The sequence below is a fragment of the Epinephelus fuscoguttatus genome, linkage group LG3, assembly GCF_011397635.1.
Source record: "Epinephelus fuscoguttatus linkage group LG3, E.fuscoguttatus.final_Chr_v1".
In the NCBI taxonomy this organism is placed as follows: domain Eukaryota; kingdom Metazoa; phylum Chordata; class Actinopteri; order Perciformes; family Serranidae; genus Epinephelus; species Epinephelus fuscoguttatus.
The window spans coordinates 45,945,102-45,968,324 of record NC_064754.1 but is presented as its reverse complement, the minus strand read 5'-3'; the positions used below and the strand labels follow the sequence as shown (position 1 = coordinate 45,968,324).

General features: G+C 40.8%; 2 protein-coding genes across 3 annotated transcripts; one reads left to right on the top strand and one right to left on the bottom strand.

Annotated features, from left to right (window-relative positions):
- Positions 1–7,202, bottom strand: si:ch73-109d9.2 (uncharacterized protein LOC565042 homolog). Of its 2 annotated transcripts, none has more exons than XM_049572872.1 (4): positions 6,426–7,202; positions 4,249–4,376; positions 3,483–3,591; positions 1–3,233 (listed from the first exon to the last, which is right to left on the bottom strand). In XM_049572872.1, the coding sequence occupies exons 1-4, from the start codon at positions 6,682–6,684 to the stop codon at positions 2,071–2,073; spliced, it is 1,659 nt and encodes a 552-aa protein (XP_049428829.1). In that variant the 5' UTR covers positions 6,685–7,202; the 3' UTR covers positions 1–2,070. The 2 variants fall into 2 exon arrangements, with proteins under 2 accessions (XP_049428829.1, XP_049428830.1); XM_049572873.1 differs by having other exon boundaries at positions 4,288–4,376.
- A 249-nt stretch (positions 7,203–7,451) lies between these two features.
- LOC125886530 (uncharacterized) lies at positions 7,452–21,023 on the top strand. The gene is made up of 5 exons (XM_049572792.1): positions 7,452–7,868; positions 12,291–12,460; positions 12,544–12,637; positions 12,775–15,236; positions 15,368–21,023. The coding sequence occupies exons 1-5, from the start codon at positions 7,598–7,600 to the stop codon at positions 17,573–17,575; spliced, it is 5,205 nt and encodes a 1,734-aa protein (XP_049428749.1). The 5' UTR covers positions 7,452–7,597; the 3' UTR covers positions 17,576–21,023.
- Positions 21,024–23,223: the final 2,200 nt, after the last annotated feature.

Genomic DNA, 23,223 nt, shown 5'->3' with positions numbered 1-23,223 from the left:
TCAACATTTTTTTCATTTAATACATTTCCAAAGCAGCTATTTTCATGACATTTACATCAGACATTGATATTCACTCAGTAAAACTATAAAAAATAAAGAAATCATAACATTACAATCCATTAAGAAAGCGAGGTGCAATAAAGTGGAAAAACACCGGGAAAAAGTATTAAACAATCTATTTAATATTTGTTGGAGGAGCTTTTGTTTGCAATGCAGCTTATTAAGATGGTCCCTGTATGAAGAAATTAATCTCTCACAGTGTTTAGACTGGGGAACATTGTTCAGACAGTCTTTAAATCTAAAGGACTCTGGAGGAACTGCTGGTGAATCTTGAGCTTCAGCTTCTTCCACAAATGTTCTATCAGGTTTAAGACTGCTGATTGACTGGGCCATTCAAACACCTTTATTTTCTTTGTCTGGAACCAGCTGAGAGTCTTCTTTGCTGTATGTTTTGGATCTTTGTCCTGCTGGAAGGTCCACCTGCATCTCAACCTCACTGTCCTGGTGGATGGCAACAGATTCTTCTCAAGAATTTTCCGCTACATGGCTCCACTCAACATCCCTTTGATAGTTTGGTCTCTGGTACCAGGAGAAGAGAAACAGCCCCATACCATGATGCTTCCACCTCCAAACTTCACTATAGGTGTGGTATTTTTAAGGTCAGATGCAGAAGCATTTCTTCTCCAAACATGACATGCCACACTGTTGCCCATAATGTGGCCAGGAGACACAGAAATCTAACTTTCCTGCAAATATTAAGATGGAGTCATGTACTAGGAATTTCTTGAGAAGAATCTGTTGCCATCCACCAAGGAAAATATAAAAGGAGGAAAGATCATGATTTCAGTGACAGCGTTTGAGAAGCCAAACCTCAGTGTCAGTTCTATGGGAGTCAATGGGGCGGGCATGGCAAATCACACTAAAACCCATCATATCTTTGTGGTTCCAACTTTGACTGAAAAATCCTTCCACCAGACTAAGAAACACACATTATGTGATGCTTACTGATGACTTTTATCTAAATATTTGATTTCCTGGTTATTGGTCTCCAAATAGATCTATATCAGTAAGTATATCAATGTCAAATATCAATGTCTGGTGTAAATTCTATGTGAATAACTGCACTGGAAATATGTTTAATGAAAAAATGTTGATGTGTTGAAGACTTATTTCCACCAATGTATGTAAAAATGTTGTATTTTATTATCCCCCTTGGATAAATTCATCAAATGCATTTAGCTTACCAGTTATTGCGTTTGGTAAGATTCCAAACAGCAAAAGTAAGTTTTATGTTTACTGGTTAACCCACTCTGAATTCTAGGATGTTTCTCACCACAGGTATGTTCCTTTTTCATTTCCTTGATCTCCCTCTTCTCCTCTTTCAGCAAAAAGTGTCTGACACCTAATTGATCCTTCTTCTGAGATGAGGGCCAATTAGATACAAAGATACTTCTCTGACATCCTCTGGCTTCTATCCAAACTGCATTGTCTCCTTTCAACCACCTCCTATCCATCTCATAACAAAGTTGGGTTTCTGATCAACTCTGTACTGAAAAAAAGAGAAACCACTGCAATGTCATCAAGAGAAGTCTCTAATTTAACGACCCTACAAAGATTTCCCTTGTTATCTCCCAAACCTTTGATCATGCTACCCTGATGTGTCTTTAATGTCACACCTCTCATCTGCAACAGGAGGGCTCAGTGCTGGCTTGGCCTCTTTTCTTAATTTGCATCTCTTATGATTCTCCCTATCTGCCCTTTGCAAGAAAATGTCAAACACCATTCGAACCATATATACTGAGAAACCATTAACAGACGTCTTTTTTACTTAGTCATTTTTGCAGTAACAAAATATGTAGCAATAAATGGGTACAAGTAAGACATAATTCATCAAAGACAAGAAACATATATTCTATCTTTGTCCTATATAGTGTTTTAATAAAATCAAAGGTATTGAAGAGAAGAAAAAAAACATCCATGGCTTATGAGTAACAACATTCATGTTTAAATCTTTTCATACAATAAACAATCTTAAATTCTCAGATGCTCTCCCCTTAAACTTCCCAAGCTTTATATGTGTTTGCGTTGATGTGATTTCAGATGATCCAGGCGTTTGAAGCTGAGGCCACACACAGTGCAACAATATGGTCGTTCCCCTGTGTGGGTGCGCTGGTGAACTTTCAATATGTCAGCTCGTGTGAAGCTCTTATCACACATGGTACACTGATGAGGTTTTTCCTGTGTGTGAATTCTCCGGTGCAACTTCAGATTCCAGAGACGGCTGAACTTGTTCCCACATACAGTGCAGCAATAAGGTTTGTCACCTGTTTGGCCACACTTGTGTGTCTTTAGGTCAGAGAAAGAAGGGAAGCCTTTACCACAGTGGCTGCATAGGTGGAGCCCCTGTCCCGAGTGAATCCTCTGGTGGACTTTGAGGTTACACGCTTGAGTGAAGGTCTTTCCGCACTGCGTGCAGGAGTACGGTGGCACTTGTCCTATGCCTTTGTGTGTCTGCTTGTGGGCCTTTAGTGAGGCCGAATCAGGGAAGGACATGGAGCACTGGTTACAGGTGTGTCTCCTCCCTCCTCTCCCTCCTGTCTGATGCTGCAACTTCTCTCCCAAGTTTACGGTATCACTGTATGCATCTGAAGGCCCATACACACCCCCTGTGCTGTCCACAGATGGGTCAATGCGAATGCCCTGACCTCTGAAGTTCAACCTACCACCTGAATCATTGGACACATGTTCAGAGTACAAGATACTCGGGTCTTGTAGATACCCTTCTTCATTGATCAATAAACAGCTGAGCTCTCCACTGACATCAATGTTCGTCCTTGTGGGCGAGTTAGTAGGTGAACCGACCACGCTCCTTCTATTCCGTGTGGCAGCCGATTGGTAAACTTGACGATTGGCTCCTTCTGGTGATTCCACATCCCCCTCATAGTGCCCCATGTAACTCAGATCCTCATCCAGGTGGGACGGTGATCCTTGTAACTCATCCAAGTTACCCATATCTATCATATTGGAGTCTTCATAGCCAGTCTTGCCAAAACCTCCCAGATCTTCTATACCATACCTGCCCTGGAAAAGTGGTTCAGATGGGTCAACTGAATGTCCATCTTGGCCTGATTCTCGCCTCTGGTCATAGCCAGCTTCCCAGTTCACTTGGCACTTTGGGATCTTCGGGTCACTGCTACCTTTACTGGGCCCTGGCAGACCTGATACCTCTGTGTCTGGCCAATTAGAGGAGGAAAAGATTTTTAAACAGTTATGGGTATGGGGAAGACAATATCACAATTACCATATAAACCCTGAAAATAATGACTTTGAAGCCAGTGGTGACACAGTGTATCATCTGGTGTATAACTTTCCTATAAACCAGTCCTGCAGAAATGGCTATATACTTGTGAGTAAAAAATTCACATGATATTAATATGCTTAAAATAACTTTTCTCAATCTATGCATTCATGAAGAGACTGACCATCCAAACTGACTCCCCATCTCTCTTGGGAGTCATTAGTTTTTGGAGTGATCCGCAGGGTTTCCTCCTTGAGCAGTCTATCCAGTTTTTCAGCCTGTACACCTTGAGACTGGCAGACAAGCAGAAACAACATTATTACAGGAGCTTTAACTCCACTTAGCTCAAGAGTACCCATAAGGTTAGTATTAGATCAACAGGCAGGTCTGATTAAATGCTACAACATTTACAATTTACACAAAACACTAGGATTCTTTACTAAGATTTAGGGCTGCCACTAACAATTATTTTCATTGTCGACTAATCTGTCGATTATTTCTTCGATTAGTCGACTAATCATTTCATCGAAAAATATGTTAAAATGTTGAAAAATGTCGGTCTGTCTTGCCCAAACCCCAAAATTACGTCATCTAATGTCTTGTTTCGTACTCACGCCAAAGGGTTTTAGTTCACCGTCATGGGAGAGTGTGTAAAGCTGCCAATATCTGAACGTAAGAAGCTGCATTAAGAGTATTTTGGGGTATTTTTATAGTACTTTTCTATGAAAAATGACTCAAACCGATTAGTTGACTACTAAAATAGTCACCGATTACTTTAATAGTCGATTAGTCATCGATTAATCGACTAATCGTGGCCGCCCTACTAAGATTACTAAAGTCATGAGACATGTAGAACCAGGATATTGCCATCAAATGTGCCAATAAAACACATTTTAAACACTGAAACCTCATTTACTGAAGCTCAAACAGTGTAACAAACGGTTCTCTACCTGCGATGCCTTTATGGCACTGTGGGCCTCTGGTCCTACCTCTTCCATGTCATGACGAGGTGTCTCTCCATTGGTGCTGTGAGAGCCATTTATCTCCTGCAGCACACTCTCCTGTTTAAGACTTTTATCTGTAGCAGAGGATAGGAAACATTTTACTTTTTAAAAATAAAATAGTACGAACATTACTGTTTGCACTTCCAGAATTTAGCAAGTCTCAGATGGGTGAAACTTTAATGGGTCATACTCCACCCAGGTGGCCTAACAATTTAAGATACTTAAAACAGCTATAATATATATAATATGTTTGTAATAACTATGAATGTTATAACTATGTGTTATGTGAAAGAGGTCGCTCACAATGATGAACTAAAAAAAAACTATCTGCAACTCCCCTCAGCTCTACACAGCTTTATATTGACTTGCATCTCATTGTTTTGGTTTTTGAGCTGGCAGCTTCACTGTTTTGGTTCACTCTCACCACTCTTAAAGCATATTTTTTGACCACAACAGGCAGCTGTAATTAGCATATACCTCAAAGAACCTACTATACACTACCTGCACCAAATAGTAGACAAAGTTAGCAACTAGCCGGTGAACATTATGGAACATTTAGCAGCAAAAAAGACATGGTAGAGACCAAAAACAGAGCTAAGAGGAGGACTTTCACTCCGTTATGCCTCCTCACCATTCTGTATAATAGGTATAATCGCAGAATGGGGTGACAGAGTTGTCTCGCCTTTAAGCCAGCATCAGCGGTAGTAACAATGCTGACGTGAAGTCAGTATAAATGGGACAGTCAGCAGGACGGGATTCTGGGTGGCACAGGTGTGATGTTTTGACATGTTATGCATGCCATCCACTGCAAGAGATTTAAAAAGTATCGGATAGCAGTTAGCAGCTAACTCTAAGAAGAAGAAGTGTGGGCGAAAATGTACGCAAATTGGGAAAACAATGAGGCCCAGGAGCTCCTTTACCTCCGAGCAGAGGACAAGATCAGCCGCCATATAACAGGGATGGTAAATGTTTGTTACTGACATGTTATGCCATTGTTATTGTTAATAACACGCTGCCGACGCACATGTTGTATGTCACATTAGAGGCAAACATTGGTGTGTTACATCTCACACTGATCATGCTTCTTTTGCTTCTGCGATGGAAATTGGAGGATGGAATTGGGGCTGATCCCATTCCAGCACAACACGTCACAAAACAAAGATGTTATTAACGATACCAGTTCAAGCCAGGTTAACCATTGTTAGCAATACCGGTTGACAAAAACACATTTTGCTGTAAACAAACATTGTAGTGACATGTCCACAGATAAAAGTTGGACAGCATTGTGTGTATGACTGTTATAGTAAATGCATGGAGGAGCCATGGATTAGGATTTTTAGGTTGGGGTTGGTGAGGTTCCTCCAACTTTCCTAGCCGGTAATCCAACTTTAGGGGGTGTTGCAGTTGGCATTCCGACTGGGAACTCAAAAATTCCGACTTCCCAATACAAATGGAACACACCATATATACACATGCCGCAATCAGAGACCAACATCAGCATTCATTTGGAGTCATGTTTCCGGCTGCACTATATGGTCTCAACAAAGTATTGAAAGAAATATCTGACTCTTAAACTGCTAAATGCTCCACTAAGTTCACCATGAATGTTTGGTGCAGAATAGGTAGATTATGGCGGGTTTATATGTGTTTTTTTTTCTGAACAGTTGCCTGCTGCTGCTGCTGAAGCCAAAGCAGGTAAGAGCGGGGAATGTGAACTAAACAGTGATGTTAAAAGACATAAAATATTCTGTGGAGCTGAGGAGACCTGAAGAGTTGGAGTAATTGTCATTAACAGCAACTTCTTCACATTCCACATGGTTTTTGATTAATTGACAATATAAAAACATTGATCTGTGCAGCTTTAAAGCTGTTGCAGAGCACTTTTGTGGACTCAATCTATTATCAGTTCATTTGCAGCCAATTTTTTTTGACACATAATTAGCAAAGACCTTTCCCATCTATGATTTCTACCTTTTTAAGAGCTCGGGTTAGGTGATCAAGTAGTTTTTTTGTGAATCATTTATAACAACGTGTGTGCATTTAGCCATCCATGTGACAAAATTAATATAGGAAATTAACAGTGTCTAAAAACAGCCTAGGTGAGTAACACCAGACAGATTCACCTGTGGCGCTGTCCTCACCGGACGGCCCGACCCGTCCGCAGTCAGTACATCTGCCCCTCCTGTCTCCCTCTTTCTCTTTACGGCGACTCTCCGACCATTTCAGTCGCCTCTTCAGAGACTCGACCTGCTCCCTGCACCGTGTCACCTCTTCCAAAAAACTGTCCTCCACCAACCGGGTGATCTCATACATGGCAGCTTTAAAGACCGTCTCCATGACACCAGAAAGCTGTGACTGAAACTTTACTATAGATTCAGCCATTTCGCCAAGGGTGTGTGATAACAGTCCTTTATTTTCAGTAAACAGGAGAGCAGGCACCTTCCGGCTGGCACTTCAGAGACTGTAGAGGAGTGGCAGCTGGCGAGCACAGCTAACGTCAGTCTCTCTAAACTAGATGTGCCAATGTCGCTAAACTCGGTTTTCTGTCTGGGTAACGGTGAACAGGTTGTAAACGTGTGTGGGTGGTCAACAGTTACCATTTAGTTACTTCCATCACACCAAACCCAGTGACAAACAAACTGTAGATTCGAGTAATGCCAACGTTAGCTAACTAGCTTGCTGCACTAGTTGTGATACAGAGTTAACGTTACTGATTCAGACCTCTAACGTTACGTTACGATAAGTGACTGTGGGGGGAAAATACCACATTTAAAGCACATATAGTTTCTGTTTAGTGCAAAGTAAGTTTAGTAGCAAAAGTAAGTCAATTTCAAAGCTATAACTTTACGTTACAAATTCCGCTGAGCTTTCGCATTTCCGTTTGATTCCGTAAACAACCGCACTTCCGAGATTAAAACTACGGCTCCTGAGTTAGGACAAACTTAGTCATTTCAGCATTATGGGTCTCAGTTAAAGAATGACGCTTCCTCGTCGAGATTGGTACATAAATCGTTAATGTTAATTAATCGCTGACACATGTGCTAGGTTATTGATTCCGTTCAAACGGACTATATAACGTTACAAAACACACAGTTTAGCATAGAAGTGAATCACCGGATATGTGCTCAACTCCCTCCTTCCGCTAAAGTGCGTCACACAAAGCAGCGCTTCGGTCTACGGGAAGGAGCCATGTTGAACCATATCCCAATACCGTGTTTTTTAATAACATTACGATAAACGTAGCATCGAAAGTGGACTCATACTGGAACTTGGACGAAGGGTTAATAATACCAAAATGTCAGCGGATGATTTTCAGACAAAGTACTCCTCCGTTATGGAGAGCATGCTCAAGGCTGCAATCGCTGAGACCACCAAACTTTTTGAAACTATGGTCGATGAGCTGAAAGCAGAAATCTCTAGAATCAAGAGGGAGAACGAGGACCTTAAAACAAGATGCAGCCAACTTGAGAATGCGGGAAACCAGCCGACTGTTGTCAGCCGAGAAAGTGAGTCTGTTGCATGGCCGAACGGCGGCAGTGAGAGACGTGACCGAGCTGTTCAGTGTGGTGAGTTGTGATGCCCGTTACCCACCATAAGCTTGGTTATCCTACCCAATAGAATTGTTTGATATGCTATATGATTGTTAAGCCAAAATGATGAGTTTGTTCCCGTTATGTGGTATACATATGGCAGGTCTTTTCTATGGATGTGTCAGTAACGTTAGCTTAGCTCAGTCTTATCGGAAGCGTGGGATCCAAAATGGGAGGGAAACCATACAATGCTATCCTCGCTACTGGACTGGTAACAGCGTGTTCAAACGACAATGGCAGTCTGTGACCGGTTGTGTACAGTACTATAGAGAAGACAAACAGCAACGTTATTCGCTTTACATGGTACATTCAGTGACATTTTGACTTATTACTTGAATTGACTTTTCTACCATCACCTTTCCTGTTCTTTTCTTGTCTGCTTCCTTTATTCCATATTGTCTACTGTGGACATGTATGTGTGCAACAGTTATGGGTAATTCTGGACTACTTTTGCTGACATGGGCTCAATACATCATCTTTGACGTTTTTTAAGTAAAGACATACTTGTTTCAATTCAGAAAAAAATGTCACTTTCACCTATTTTTTGTCTCATTTTACCTGAGTGCATTAAGCAAACTCTCAAAACCATTTCCCATGAAAAATTAAAGTGTATTTGATTATAAGTCGATCTTTTATTAAAATACAACATCCTACAACCAAATGTGTTGTTATACTGTTGTTATTTGAACTGCAGCACTGTTATTACCAGAAAAAGAAAGTCAACATGCCACATAGCTTTCCTTTGAAGTTCTGGGACCAGTGACTTTTTTGACTCTTTGCTCTGTGCATATTATTTGTCTCAGACCAATAAAAACTTTTGTTTCATATAAAGGACATTTGTACTAACAATGCAGTAACATGTTTGGTGGCTAGTTGTTAATATTGAGAGAACTCACGATGTAAAAACCTTATTTGTCCCATTTTATCCCAGTGTCCCAAATTACCTGACTAGGGTTGCAGCAATATAAAGTATACTGTGATTTAAAATTTGATGGTGTGATGGTTATCACACGATGTACACTTGCTTATCTACAATATTTTGAAAAAAAAAACAAAACAAAACAACTGGACGGAGAATCTTCCCTTTATTATCATATTCAAAGGGGGATACTTTGTACACATACTTCAAAATGGTTTCAGTTATGATAATAAAAAGTTTGTCCAACCAGTAACCCTTCCATTTTCATCCCTTTAAGGGTCATTCTGACTGATAATAATATAAATTCTTTAATAACACGACACCATGATATTTCCGAGATGGTTATCATACTGTAAAAATCTCATGCCATTGCAACCCTAAACCTGACCTCACCCTACATGAATCTACTTTCAAAAACATCTGTTGTGGTTTATGACCTTTTATGAAAACATGTTTCACATGACTACTACAGCTTGGCAATAGAACGACTGTGCGATATGTCGATACATTTTCAAGCAAGATATAAATTTAGACAACATCATTTATGCTGATATAGGGTCAAGTTGCATTTCATAACGCATTCCAGTGTTCATTTCTCCTCTCTCACAGTCTATGCACAGCTCCGCCCCACTCACTCACAGTTTCTCCATCAACACTAAGAGAGACCCAGAGCTGCTACTCTGTTTAATCTGTCTGTTAATTTGTGTACACTGTGACATTGGTCTATATGTTGCACATGCTGCGTGCATTCCAGGGCTGCTAGTTTATGTGTTTGGTGCTATGTGCAAAAATTTTAATGTACAGCTCTGCTATTTATTTTATATAATTTTTCATGTACGGCTGCATATTTTCAAACAGGGGAATAAAATCCCTTTTGCGAGAGTGGGAATGGATGAGCAGATGAGCAGCAGAGTTCTGGATGTATTACAGTTTCTTTACAGCTTTGGATGATGTACCTACCATAAAGAATGCTGTTACAGTAGTCAGTTCTGGATGTGATGAAGGTATGGATGAGTTTTGGCAGCAGAGGGGGAGAGTGATGGGCGGAGACAAGCTATGTTTTTTAAAGGAGAAGTCCGGTATTTTGCACTTTGAGCCCCATTTCTGGGTTGTTTATGATGAAATAGAGTGGCTAAGACCAAAAGAGTGACGATTGCTCATTTTCTGAGAATTTGGCTTTCCCCTGCCTGGCTTAACACTACTGCCTATGGCCATGTGTGAACCTGTCCTAAAACCACCCTAAACGTTCGTTTTCAAAGCTATGAAACTCACCGGGTGGTCAGTGGTGTTCATTGATGTTCTGACATAAAAACTGTCACCGTAGCCTACACCATAGCTTGATGTGCATCTCCCCAGAAATGTAACTACATGCTGCGGTAATGTAGACCTCCTGTTTATTTCTGTAAGCTGAAACCATTTTCCTCAGTGGAAACAAAGCTTTAATTTACTTAAATTTCACAGATAACAAACAATAAATTGTGTACATAATAAAGCCTCCACAAAAATAGCATTTTAAGTCCTGTGTGTAATCATCTTCAGGGATATATACTTCGGGATTTATCCTGGCTTCATATGAGCAAAGGAAATCTCCGCTCATCGCTATTTGCGATTTGTGATTACAGTGTAATAAATAAATGGTATCATGAGTCTTCTTGCTTGATTCAGTGTTTCCCCTACATTATATTAGGGGGGCACTGACCTGACCTGACATAGTTGTTGTTATGGACAGTGTAAATAACCATCAACAGACTGCTGTTACACACAGTCAAACAGGCTGCTCGCACAGCAGCGCAGCACCGTACACACACACTCAGTTGCCTGTGTTGCGTTCAGGCATTGTCACGTAAATGACAAATTCCAGCAAGTGAATAGGCCGTAACACAACACAGCAGCATGTCAAGTGGGACGAACCCGAGCAAAGTTGCTCAGTTTTTCATTTGTTATTATATAGTTTGTTATGGAGTCTGTGATTTCCCTGTGACACTTACAAATGTTTGCGTAACTGTGCTTGGATGTTGTTTTATGAGGCTCTGGTGGCTTTCAGTTGTCTCTTTGTCTTTAACGTTACATGGCTTAGCTTTCTCTCCCATGCACTCTTCCTACTTTTCTCTGTGCCGTTTCAAGTGCTGATATAGATTGGTCGTGTTGCCGCGGGACGTGGCGACTTTAACTTTTAAACTTTTACACAGCACGTCTTACTGTTCAACCTCGCCGTACCTGACTCCAAAGTATCGCCATGTAATAGACGTTGGGGTTTTTTTCACCACCAACTCAACCTGTTCATGGTCATGTTCATGCTCCTCTTCAGCATTTATGTTGGTCACAGCTGCACGCCGGCTGGTCACCTGACCGTACGTGCTGCACGCACCAGGATGGCTTGTGGGCGTAATGTCAACAAACTCCACACACTACAGGAGAGGTAGTCATGTTCACAGGCATACACGTTAACATTTATTTACATTAAATCACAAATGGCAGCCTTTTATGCGGTTATGTAATCGCACAGCCTGACATCGCGATTGCAGTTGCAATTAGATTAATCGTGCAGCACTAGTTAGCACGTTATATTTGTTTGGAAAAAGTGTTTTGTGTAAGACAGTTGTTTTGTCAGTGAACCTTGTGAGTTGTAATAGAGTTGAATTTTGTAATGTTACCTTTTTTAAATGTTGCTGCTGTCCCTGGTTTCATATGAAGAGAGCTAGGCTAATTTATATGATGTAAAATGCCATAGGTTTGTGCTAATAACATTAGCATGTTGTATTTGTGGGGAAAATGTTCCACATAAAGACAAGTGCTTTGTGTGTGAATACTGCGAGTTATAGTGAAGCTAGTTTGTGTACTTATGTTTGAAATTGTCTTTATTACGCTTTGTCTAATGTGTGTTTTGGGTGTGTTTTGAATCAACTAAACTTTACAGTACTTCACAGAAACCCTGTTGCCGACTAGTGTTTTGGAGGTGTAACAGCAGAGTGACACAGACACACCACAGCACAAGTATAAATGCTTACATTGGCGTGGGCTACAGCGTTGGCTTTGGTGTAGGGTCTGCAGCACAAGTATAAATCCCGCTTTACCCGTCATAAGGAAAATCTGCCACATTTGGCGCCTGGTTGGTATTAATTTAGAACCCTGATGTTTTGTGTAAACAAAATTATTTTGCTAATTCATCAAGTTTCTAGCAGTTTTTTTTGCTATGTGTTGATGCATGTTCATATCCCAACATGCATGTGGTATGTATCACTCATAAGTTTGGCTCCTGGCTTTTGTTGTCAGATCCTTTTGGACTGCGTTACCAGAGACCAGGCAAGTTGGTTCTTCGTAGATTAGCAGGCTTCTTTTCACTGTACTTACCAGGAATCTGACCAAATAGCATTTGGGGATTTAGTTATAACCTTTTCTGTTTTGTTTTGGGTTTTTTTTTTTTGTTTTTTTTTTTTTGTCTGTCCTTAAAAAAAACTTTTGTGTGTTCACGTTTACAGACCTTGTTCCTTTCCGCACGATGCTGGTGGAGCAATGTCAGCCGCTAAGCCACTCACCATTTCAAAACCAAGCGCAACGTTGCAGTTATGAGGGGTTGGAGTACAGTTTGCAGGACCACACCTATGGAGAGGGAACTACTCAAATGGCCTTTCTACTTGTCAAACAGGAGGTGCGTGTGTATCTTAGCTATGAACACACTTATTTTCCGATGTAAGTCCTCTTGAAATTTAAAGTTTTGTCATCCCTCTGCAGGACGCTTATGGCGATTCTTCTCCACAGTATGTTCTGAAGCAAGAGGAAGATGAGCCCCCTGTGGTCTGTGGGCTAGTCTTGAGTGATAAAGCAGGTGAGGATTTTTTTATTTACTCAACTAAAGTTATATCATCTAAAATTCACAAAACTTGTTGAGGATTACCATTCACCATTTTCACCTTTTTATTTCTTGCCATGTTTTCTCTGTCACATCTCTGTCACTGTGTCTAGATTCAACACAGGCCTCTGCTTATGGAACCGAAAATGAAGGGCCTTTTGTTAACAAGGAATGTTCAACTAGAGAAATACCCTTACCTCAAAAAGATGAAGAGACGAGAGTGGCCATGAAACTACCCTCTTTGGGAATGGATAGCAGTTTACAAGGAACCCAAAACCAATCGACCGAACTAGAGCATTCAGTAGTCATCTCACTCACTGCATTAACAGGCAACATGGAAGAAGAGTCTGGAATCAGTCAGAAGATGTCAGAAACAGAGGGAGAACTTGTAGCATCTGAAAAACACAGATTGGTGGTTGCTCAGCATCAATCAGAGGTTGAACCCCTTGAAAAAGAGCAACCATCAGTGGTCGCCAAACAGTGTCAAAGAGAGGACAAAATGTCAGTAAATGAACAAGCTGAAGTCACTCTGCAAGAAAATGCAGATGCGCAGTCTACAGAGGAACAGTTGGCACAACCTACACCACTTAACAAAGGAAATGCATGTGAAAAATTAAAAAGTGGGGTGGCAGAAGGTGAGGCTCTTCCTCAGCCTGAGTCTTCAGTACGACGTAGAAGGGGACGGCCACCAAAGAAATCTAAATGTCTGCAAGAGCCAGTGAAAGAAATTGGTTATCCAGCTGTTTCAGTGGCATCTTTGAGAAGAAGGTGTTCCTATGAAAAGGAAAAAATATCCGAATCTCAACAACTTTCAATGGAAATAGAAGAAGGAGCATTTCAAGCTCAGTCCACTGAAGTCTCATTGGCAACTGAGACAATTAACACTCCAATAGTTCAGTCCAGAGAACGCCGCACCTCTGTAACTCTTCAGGATGCAATGCTATTAGTTGAAGCCATGAATCAGTCAACAGGTCAAAATACATTCTCCTCTTCACAAAAAATGGCAGCACCTCTTCCCCATGTGGGCACGTTACCAACTGTGGATGAAGTCCCAGCTGAGCCACAGACACAGCTTCCTGTTGAGATTCATAAAGTTGACAGCAATCTATCCATAACAGAGCTGCCCACAACAAGACAATCGACAATGGAGAAACATGGTGCCGTTCCCACTACTGCAGATGCCACTCAAAACAGTGAATCTCAGGCCCACATTAAGGGTGTCATACCAAAACAACAGCACACTGTCACTCCATCTAATACTGCTACATCAACTGCTGCAGCTCAAACAAGTATGCAGTCTCCTAAGCAGCACCCTCCCTATCCTCCGGTAACATCAGAGAAAGCACCCAGCAAACTGGGTGAGGCAGTATCTCATAAAATACTTGTCATGCCAAGATCAGTGTCCTCATTAATACCTCAGAAAATAGCACCGCTGTCTCCAACCCAGCTTCCTACTGTTGTCTCAAAAGTTGTTGCTTCACAGAAAAATAGTATACCTCAATGCTCTACAGCTGCAGGTTTGCCTCTAGGAACACCTTCCCTTTCCTCTGGTCATCCAAAAAAACTGTACGTTACATCCAGGAAATCTCTTCCTGTTGTCACTTCACAGTCCACAGCCACCTCAACAGACCCGCAGTCTGGGACTATATCACAACCAAAAATTACAATTATAATTCCAAGGCAGGTGTCAGCTGTGGCGTCAAGGAAACATCAGTCACAGGCCATTGTTTTGACAGCAAAGCAGGAGTCCACCAAATCAGCTCCTCTTTCGGTGTCATCGCCACAGTTGATTTCTTTATCACAGGAGTTAGGCAATGCTGTGGATACACAAACCACTTCAGATGAAATAGCCACAATATCAACTCTAAAGAGACCGAATGCATTGGACAACTTGGAATCTCCCAGACAAACTGCTTCTGTTTCTGAAACGCCAACAGAAACTTTTTCCAGTGTGAACATGTCAGTTGAGCTAGTGTCTCCAATGACCACTCAACAAAACCTTTCTGCTGTGGTCAGATTAACCAGGCTCCCATTTCCAGTATCAGCCAAAGAAGCAGTCTTGGTTTCAGAACTGCCTACAGATGGATCTTCTGAAACACAATCCAATTTGAAAGAAGGTACTGCACAAGAGAAACCTTTGCCTGTAGTCATATCAACCACTGGCATTTGTCCCAATTTAAAAGGAACATCTGTTGCTCTGTCTGTAAATACCTCTCAGATGTCAGAGCCAAATGATACTCAAAAGAAGGCATCATTGCCCTCTGAAAACAGCAGTAATTTGGAAGAGTCACCGAACAGCAGGCCATCTACACCACCCAAGGTGTCAGTACCAGTCTTTGAGAACTCAGGAATAGCCAACTCAGTCAGCTTGACTGAACCTCCAGATGTATCTGGTACAGATGGTGAACCTCATTTGGACAACGTTTCAGTGCAAGATTGTGCATTACCAAATGACCCTCCCATACATCTGACGTCCATCACCAACAAGGACACATGTGACCCTCATTTACAGATGACTAAAGCCCAGTTCCTGGCACAGCTGGCAGTGTCACCTGTTACGCAAGACCCCAAAAAGGTATTTTGGTAATGCAACCCCCATCAAATACCACAACAAATACAGTCTACTTCTATGGGAAACGCTGCTTTGTGATTGCTCTGCATGTATTTATGACTTAATTTATTTTTCCTCTTTCCTTTTTGTTATAGGCCTCCTCTAATGATTCTGTAGATGCCACAGCTTCTTGTTTGGTGACCAGCCCCAATTACAAGGAAAGGTTACAGAAAAATACCCTTGTGGCCCGACTCCGAAGTCATCTCAGAACTCATGCGCAAGCTAGAAGAACTGAAACAAATCCAGAGCTGCACACAGAAACAGAGAACCCCACTGTACAACTGAAGCAAACTAGATTAGCGAATGACAGTCCAAATGATGAAAACACAGCTAGAGAACCTATCCCTATCAACCCAAAAAAAACAGGAGCTGAAGATGTTACATCAGTAAAAATGACATCCAATGACCCAATTTCCATTAGTCCTAGGAAATCTGGACCATGTAAACAAGGTCTTAGACCCAAGAGGACTGTTGGTGAACCAACTTCTGTCAGTCCTAGGAGGTATAAGCCTACTAGTGAATCCACTTCTGTCAGTTCTCGGAGGAGTAGTTCAGGTAGACATGGTGTAGGCTCCAAAACTAAAAAATCCACCTCTGTGAGTCCAAGAAGGTCTAGCTCGTCTAAAGAAAGGGACAGTCCTAAAAATAAAAAGTTTACCTCTGTAAGTCCAAGGAGGTCTAACTCAACTAAAGACAGGGACAGCCCTAAAAATAAAAAATCCAATCCTGTGAGTCCAGGGAGGTCGAGCTCAACGAAAGACAGGGACAGCCTTAAAAATAAAAAATCCACTTCTGTGTGTTCAAGGCAGTCTAGCTCAACTAAAGTAAGTGCTAGCCCTAAAAAGACCAAAAACATTTCTCTGCATCCTAGGAGGAGTACTTCACCTAGAGATGGTGCTAGCCCAAAAACTGGTGCAAGCCCTAAAAGTACTAAAACCACTTCTGTGAGCCCTAAGAGGACTAGTGGTACTAGTCCTAAAAAGACTAAATCTACTGCTGTTAATCCAAGGACGTCTACTTTAAGTAAAAAAGGTACGAGCCCCGAAGTGTCTAGCAACGAATCAACTTCTTTCTGTCGTAGGAGATGTACCTTACCTAAAGATGTTTCTGTCACACAGGAGATTAAAAGGGAATCCACTTCCTTCAGTCCTATGTATAACATAACAATTGATGATGCTAGTGCTAAAAAAGCCACGAGTGAAACTAGTTCTTCAAGTGTTTTTTGGCTTAAATTGGCCGAAGATGGTAACAGTCCTAGAAAGACAGGGGAGTCAACTCCTGCTAAGAAACCCAGATTAATTCACGATGATGCAGGTCCTAAAAAGAATTCTAGAGGGGTGAATGCTACGAAATTAACAAAAGCAGCAAAAGACAAAACAATAGCTACAGTGCAAAATTCTAGTCAATCAAAATTGCAGAATGGATCTAAAATAAGTGAGACAGCAGAGAACAGTGCTAGCTGTGAGGCTGTGAGAAAATGTACAGCTAAAGCTGTGTGGATTCCTCCTACAGTTGTAGCAAGTAAAACACCTCCTGCAGGGGGAAAGAGGTCCTCATTTTTACCTCCAACGAAAGAGGTAGACTCACCAAAATCCCAAAGTCATACAGCAGTTTACCCCCCAAGTGTTTCCCTCTTCCCCATACCTGTCAGAGCACCACCTGTTGTATCACCGTTACAGCCTTTATCAGTCATTGGAAGGCGTCTCCTCAAAAACCAGTGTGGGGAGTGCGGTCGTGTCCTCAGCAGCATCGCAGCCCTGGAAAGCCACGTTAGTCTCCACAGAGGTCGCCGACCTTTCTCGTGCACGCTCTGTGGTAAGAGCTTCCCAGATTCAAAAGGTCTGAAACGGCATGGGCGGGTGCATCGCAATGGTAGGATCCATATCTGTCAACAGTGTGGGAAGGGCTTTGTCTATAGTTTTAGCCTCACCAAACACCTCCAGATGGTGCACAGCAGGATTAAACCTTTTATCTGCCAGATCTGTAACAAGGGGTTCTTTACAAGACGAGATGTTGAAGCCCACATACGCATGCACACAGGAGAGAAACCATTCCATTGCAACCTCTGTGAAAAGAAATTTGCAAGGAGGGTAGAACTAAATGTGCATTTAAGGTGGCATAATGGGGAGAAGAGACACTGGTGCCCATTCTGTGAGAAAGGATTTTTAGACTTCAATAATCTGAAAAGGCACAAGTATATCCACACAGGGGAGAAACCACATTCCTGCCCACACTGCCCCAAGCATTTCACACAGTCAGGTCACCTGAAAAAGCATGTTAGGAATGTACATAAAATCCAGTGAGAGACATCTAAGAGGCCACCCTGTTCCGCTGAGAACATTAATGTCTTTTATAAAGAGAGGTATATTATGTGAATACACAGTGCAGAAGGGTTCCTTTTCTCTTTCTTCTCTTCTTTGTAATATATTTGTAAAACAAACACAACGGAGAATTGCAATCTTTTTCGCTGCTGTGTTAATCAGAGGATTTCTTTATGTTGTATTTTATAAAGGCTTAAAGGAATAGTTCCTCATTAAAGGAAAATATTGCAATGCCCTTTCATAACATGCCTGTTCAGACGGGACTATTACGTGGCCTGTAGTATTGCTGCTGGCAGCTTTCTCGAGAACCGCTCATCCAAACAGCATCCCACTCGACACTGTGCTTCCTCGGATACTGAGTGACGTTCCTGAGCCCAAAACAGCCATGGATTTATTATGAGATTTAGAAATGAGAAAAATTAAGTTGCTTTTCTGACATAATGCACCCCAAGAAAACACACAAAAAGCCCTCAAAGCACTTATAACAATGTTTTCCTCTGTACTTCTACTTCAGAGGAAAACATTGTAATACTACTTAAAGTTGTCAGAGACATGTTACCGTTTACGTTGCAAATTCAGAGTATATCAATTAAAGGAACAGTGTGTAAGAATTATGAGGATTTAGTGGCATGTAGCGGTGAGGATTGAAGATTGCAACTAGCTAAAACTTCTCCTGACTAGAATTTCTTCAGAGTTCATTGTTAACAAGGTTTTGTATCAGGAGCCAAATAAAGCAGTTTCGGGTTACAAATGAGTTTCTCATACCCCGTTCGGTATTATGCAGACGGCCCGCTTGCCCAGCACCTGTAAATATTTGCTCACCAATTTTCTCCGAAAACCTAATATGTGCTCACCTTATTTCTGATCCAAACGTTAAGGAGGTTTTTACCAGGACCTACATTATCTGTAGAGGTCTCTTCCTCTTCCAAAACAATCGGACCAGCTGTTTTAAACAGGTAAAAACACTGAATAAACCAGTTTCAGGTTTAAAAAAAAACAACCGTTTATCCGACGCTCTCGGAGTGGCTGTTGATCAAGGTGGCGGATGGGAAAATGCAAATGTCCCTATATAGAGCCAGTGTTTGGTTTTGTTCACTCTGGTCTACTATTGAAACATGGTGGTGCAACATGGGGAGCTCTGTAGATGATTACCTGCTCCCTATGTAGATTAAAAACAGTTCATTCTGAGATAACAGAACATAAGAATTCTTATTTCAGGTGATTATACACTAAAAAAACTACTTGTATTTAATTTCTGCCACTATATCCCCCTAAATCCTGCACACTGGACCTTTTAAATACAAAGTATTATTGTTCACTGGTATTATTCATAAGTATTATTATTAGAATTGAAACCTCCACCATTAACAGACGTCAATGTTAGTACATCACCGATAAGGCCTCTCTTTCACTTTTCACTTTGAGTTATAATGTGAATGTAAGAGTTACTGTGGGGTATTAAAAGATTTACTTCCAGAAAAAAAGTTTGGAGTACTTATACCACTGCCACTACCAACATTCCAAGTTAGAGTAAGGGTGTAGAGTAGAGCAAGACCGTGTTTCCCTGGGGCTCCAAATCCCTAAATCCACCCCTGAAAAATGCACCCAAGTTGCAGCTACTCACGGACAGAATCATGGGTGAAATACACAAAGCTGTGGTATTATTTTCCACATAGGTGTCTTACTCAGTAGTTTTGACATAACCACAGCGGTTATAAAATAGAGCATGAATATATTTAGCAGCAGGAAAATTACTGGTGCTATAAGTTTGTTTGGCAAAGAAAAACACACCAAGGATCACGGTTATTCGCGGTCAGAAACACCTGGGAAATACACTCAGCAAGACGTGCTCGACTCGGCACATCCATGAAGCCCTGCCCCCGCCCCTGCCTCTGCACAGAGCCTCAGACCTCTTGTTTGCTTGTTTATTTAAAGTTTATTAATATCGAACATGTTTTATGTCCAAATCACACCCAAGTTGACAATGCATGTACTTGGGCACCCAGCAAATTACCTGCCAAATGTGAAGTAGATCGGATGAACGGTTCTTGAGATATACAAAGGACAAAAAGACAGACAGTCTTTCAGGCTTTCTTGCTGAGAGTTTGATCGAAGAAGATAGATATCAGCGTCATGTCTGTGCGTTAAATAAGGAGCTGAAGCAAGATGGTAAATAGCGCTGTGTAAAAGACTGGAAGCAGCACCTCTAAAGCTTTGTGTAAATTGCGAATGTGTTAAAGAGCTTTAGAGGCTTTGGAAAGAGCTAGGCTTGCAGTTTCCCTTTGCTCACAGTCTTGCTAAGCTAAACTGTCTTTGGGCTCCAGCTCCAGATTTAAAGCACAGCTGTGAGAGCGGTAACTCTCAGCATGTACACAAATAAGAGCATTTTCTTAATGTTGAACAAATCTTTAAAACATTTTTCTTTAAGGTAATATGCACTCTTTACAGGGTAGAGAAAAGTGGGGAGATGAATGACAATGATGATCTCTGACAGTGTCTTCAACTTTGGTTGGTGGCTGAGAATACACACTTGTAAAAGTTTTTCCCCTCACATGGTAAATGCAAATTTTAGATAAAACTAATAATTCTTTATTATTTTTTTGATTGGCAAGACTGAGAACGTCAGAACCATTAAAACAAAAACATTGTGCATCCAAACATTTTGACACAAATATTAGATGCAGTTTCGTTGTGCACACAGCCACAGGCTGTAATAGATTTTGTATTCGTAGTGAAAACTGCAAGGTAATCTGACACGAACCTGAAGTCTTTATTTATGTACATAGAACATCTGTTTTAGACATTTTAACTGTCTTACATTTTATTCTGTTGGTTTATCATAGTAACCCACAATGTAAGAGTATCATCAAAATCTGCTGCTGTTATATTACTTTAGAAAGTTCAACCATTTATTGACTTTTTTCCTTAGTTCTATAGCTACCAAAATCAAAATGGCCTGTATCTAATATCAGTAAACAAATATGTCATGATTCCCTTTTTTCAGTGTTCACAAGACATAACTGTGACGCTTTAAACTGTTCCAGTGTGAAAATTAGTTGACTTGTATTATTTAACTGTAAAAATGTCAATAATTTGAATACAGTGTAAATTTTTGATGTTTCTATTTCTTTCATAGCATTGCTTTTCACTGATGTAACAAAATGGCAATAAGTGTGCTGTATTACAAATTTTATTGCTTTGATAGGTCTTTTCCCCCCCTCTGAAGGACATGGTCAAAGCTTGGTTCCATTTTTCAATGTGTTGGCTACATCTAAACAATTGTTGCTGCAGACCATTCTGTGCGAATTCTAAAATCTCATTTGAGAAATTGTACATATTTTGAGTTAACATTTATTTGATTGCTATTAAGTGAAGTTGTATATTTTCTTGGCCCTGTCATTTGAGAAAACGGGTAATAAATGTAGCGTTGTCAAACTAACTCCCTGCTGTCCACCTTTTTTTTGACAGTGATTTTTTGTTTCAAATTATTTTGGCAAATATTGGTCAATTGTGTCTTTCCTTCAGTAAAAATATTTTCATTTCAGATTATTAATGTGATTTGACAACACGTATAGAATCAGTACTATTTTCACAGTTAATTTCTCAGGATATCTTAAAGGGATAGTGCACCCAAAAATGAAAATTCAGCCATTATCTATTCACCCTCATGCCAAGGGAGGCTCTGGTGAAGTTTTAGAGTCCTCACAACACTTGGGGAGGGGGGAGTGGGTAGCAGCACAACTGCACACCTAATGGCTGATGGCGCCCCAGATTAAAACATCCAAGAACACAGAATTGTAGCCTGTAGCTCTAACTGCCTCCCTGTACACTGAGCTGACATGTGTGCGCTTATGTGAGACTGTGAGACATGGGCACCGCCTTCATGTGTTCACGTGCTTTCACTGGCCTCGCGGGCAGTTAGAGCAGCAGGCTACAATGAGGCTAAAAACAGAGTTCAAATGACATTTTTCAAAACAGCTTTTTATGTTGGGGCTTCAGGACACTTGGATCACTAAGGATGAGCAGTATGGAGATATTTTGTGGTTTCAAATAAGTGTTCTTGGACGTTTTAATCTGGGGCGCCGTCAGCCATTAGGTGTGCAGTTGTGCTGCTACCCACTCCCCCCTCGGATCTCCACAAGTGTTTCGAGGACTCTAAAACTTCACCAGAGCCTCCCTCGGCATTTGGGTGGGTAGATAATGGCTGAATTTTCATTTTTGGGCGCACTATGCCTTTAACTGTGGTAAGTGTACAAACATTTCCGCCCATGCTTTGTCACGTAGACTTGTGACACAGCTGTGATTAGTTTTAGATCAACGTAGAATGACGTCCTGCAGTTAATGTGTTAAACTTGCTGTCAATAACTGCTAATAAAGTTAGGCTCATATCTTAAGAATATTATTGGTTGTTGGTAGCTCAATCAGAAGTCAAGGTTGTTTCCCTCAAAGTCACACAAAATACATTCTTGATATTTCTACCACCATTCTAGTACAGTGGAAATTAATGGAATGTTGATGACTTGTTTTTCCAGAACACTTCTACGCAAGATTTTATCTTAGTAATTAGAATTACTGCCTCACGGTTGTATGCTTCAGTGCACCAGCCAGGTTTCTCTTACAGCTAGTTTTCCATGTCTGTGAAAACATGGATGGTTCACACAGAAGATCTATACAGTCAGCACAGTTTCAAGATTAGAGTCACCAATTAAGTATCTGACCAAATGTCTCCACTTTTGTTCCTGAGATATGATGTTGAGTAAGGGCCAGAAAGTGTTTTATGCAGAACATTGTGATGTCACAGTGAAGCTAACCTTTGACCTTTTGGATCTAAAATGTTATCATTTCATTTTAGCCTATTGGACATTTGTGTGAAGTTTTGTCTTAATTAGCATAAGAATACTTGAGTTATAGCCAAAAACATCTTTTGTGAGGTCACACTGACCTTGACCTTTGACCTTCCACCACCAAATTTCAATTACTGTATTCTTCTGTCCAAGTGGATGTTTGTGGCAAATTTGAAGAAATTCCCTTAAGGTGTTCTTGAGATATTAGGTCTCATTCATGAAACGTGAGCTGGATGAATTTGTGTGTTAACTGTTAGCAGAAGGAAATATATGTGTATTTCGGCATTCATCAATAGGTTATCTAATCTTTCCCTAGGCACTAACAAAATCTACACCTGCTTCTGACTGCTCATAGTGCTTGTGTAAATAAGGAATGCCCATAAATATTGCTTGTCATTATTAGAAATTACAATTTTAATTCGCAAAGCCCTCTGAGGCATATTGTGATTTGTGATACTGGACTTTATAAATAAAATTGATTGATTGATTGATTGATTGATTGATTGATTGATTGAGCTCTATTATGTTCAAAATATGCAGATGCCTTTAAAACATGTAAGTTAGCATGAAAAGATCTGGTTTAAACTGGCTCTAGTACAACAATCTAGTTACTGACATATCACTGACAATACAAGTTATATGTATTTACACAATAACTGTATTTCATTGTGCCATCTGATACTCCCACCCCACGCACGTACTGTGAAATGGTGCAGTCTATTTGACAGAGGGGGTCAGATGCGCGATGTAGAGCATTCACAAGCACAGATGTGAGGTGGACTGGTG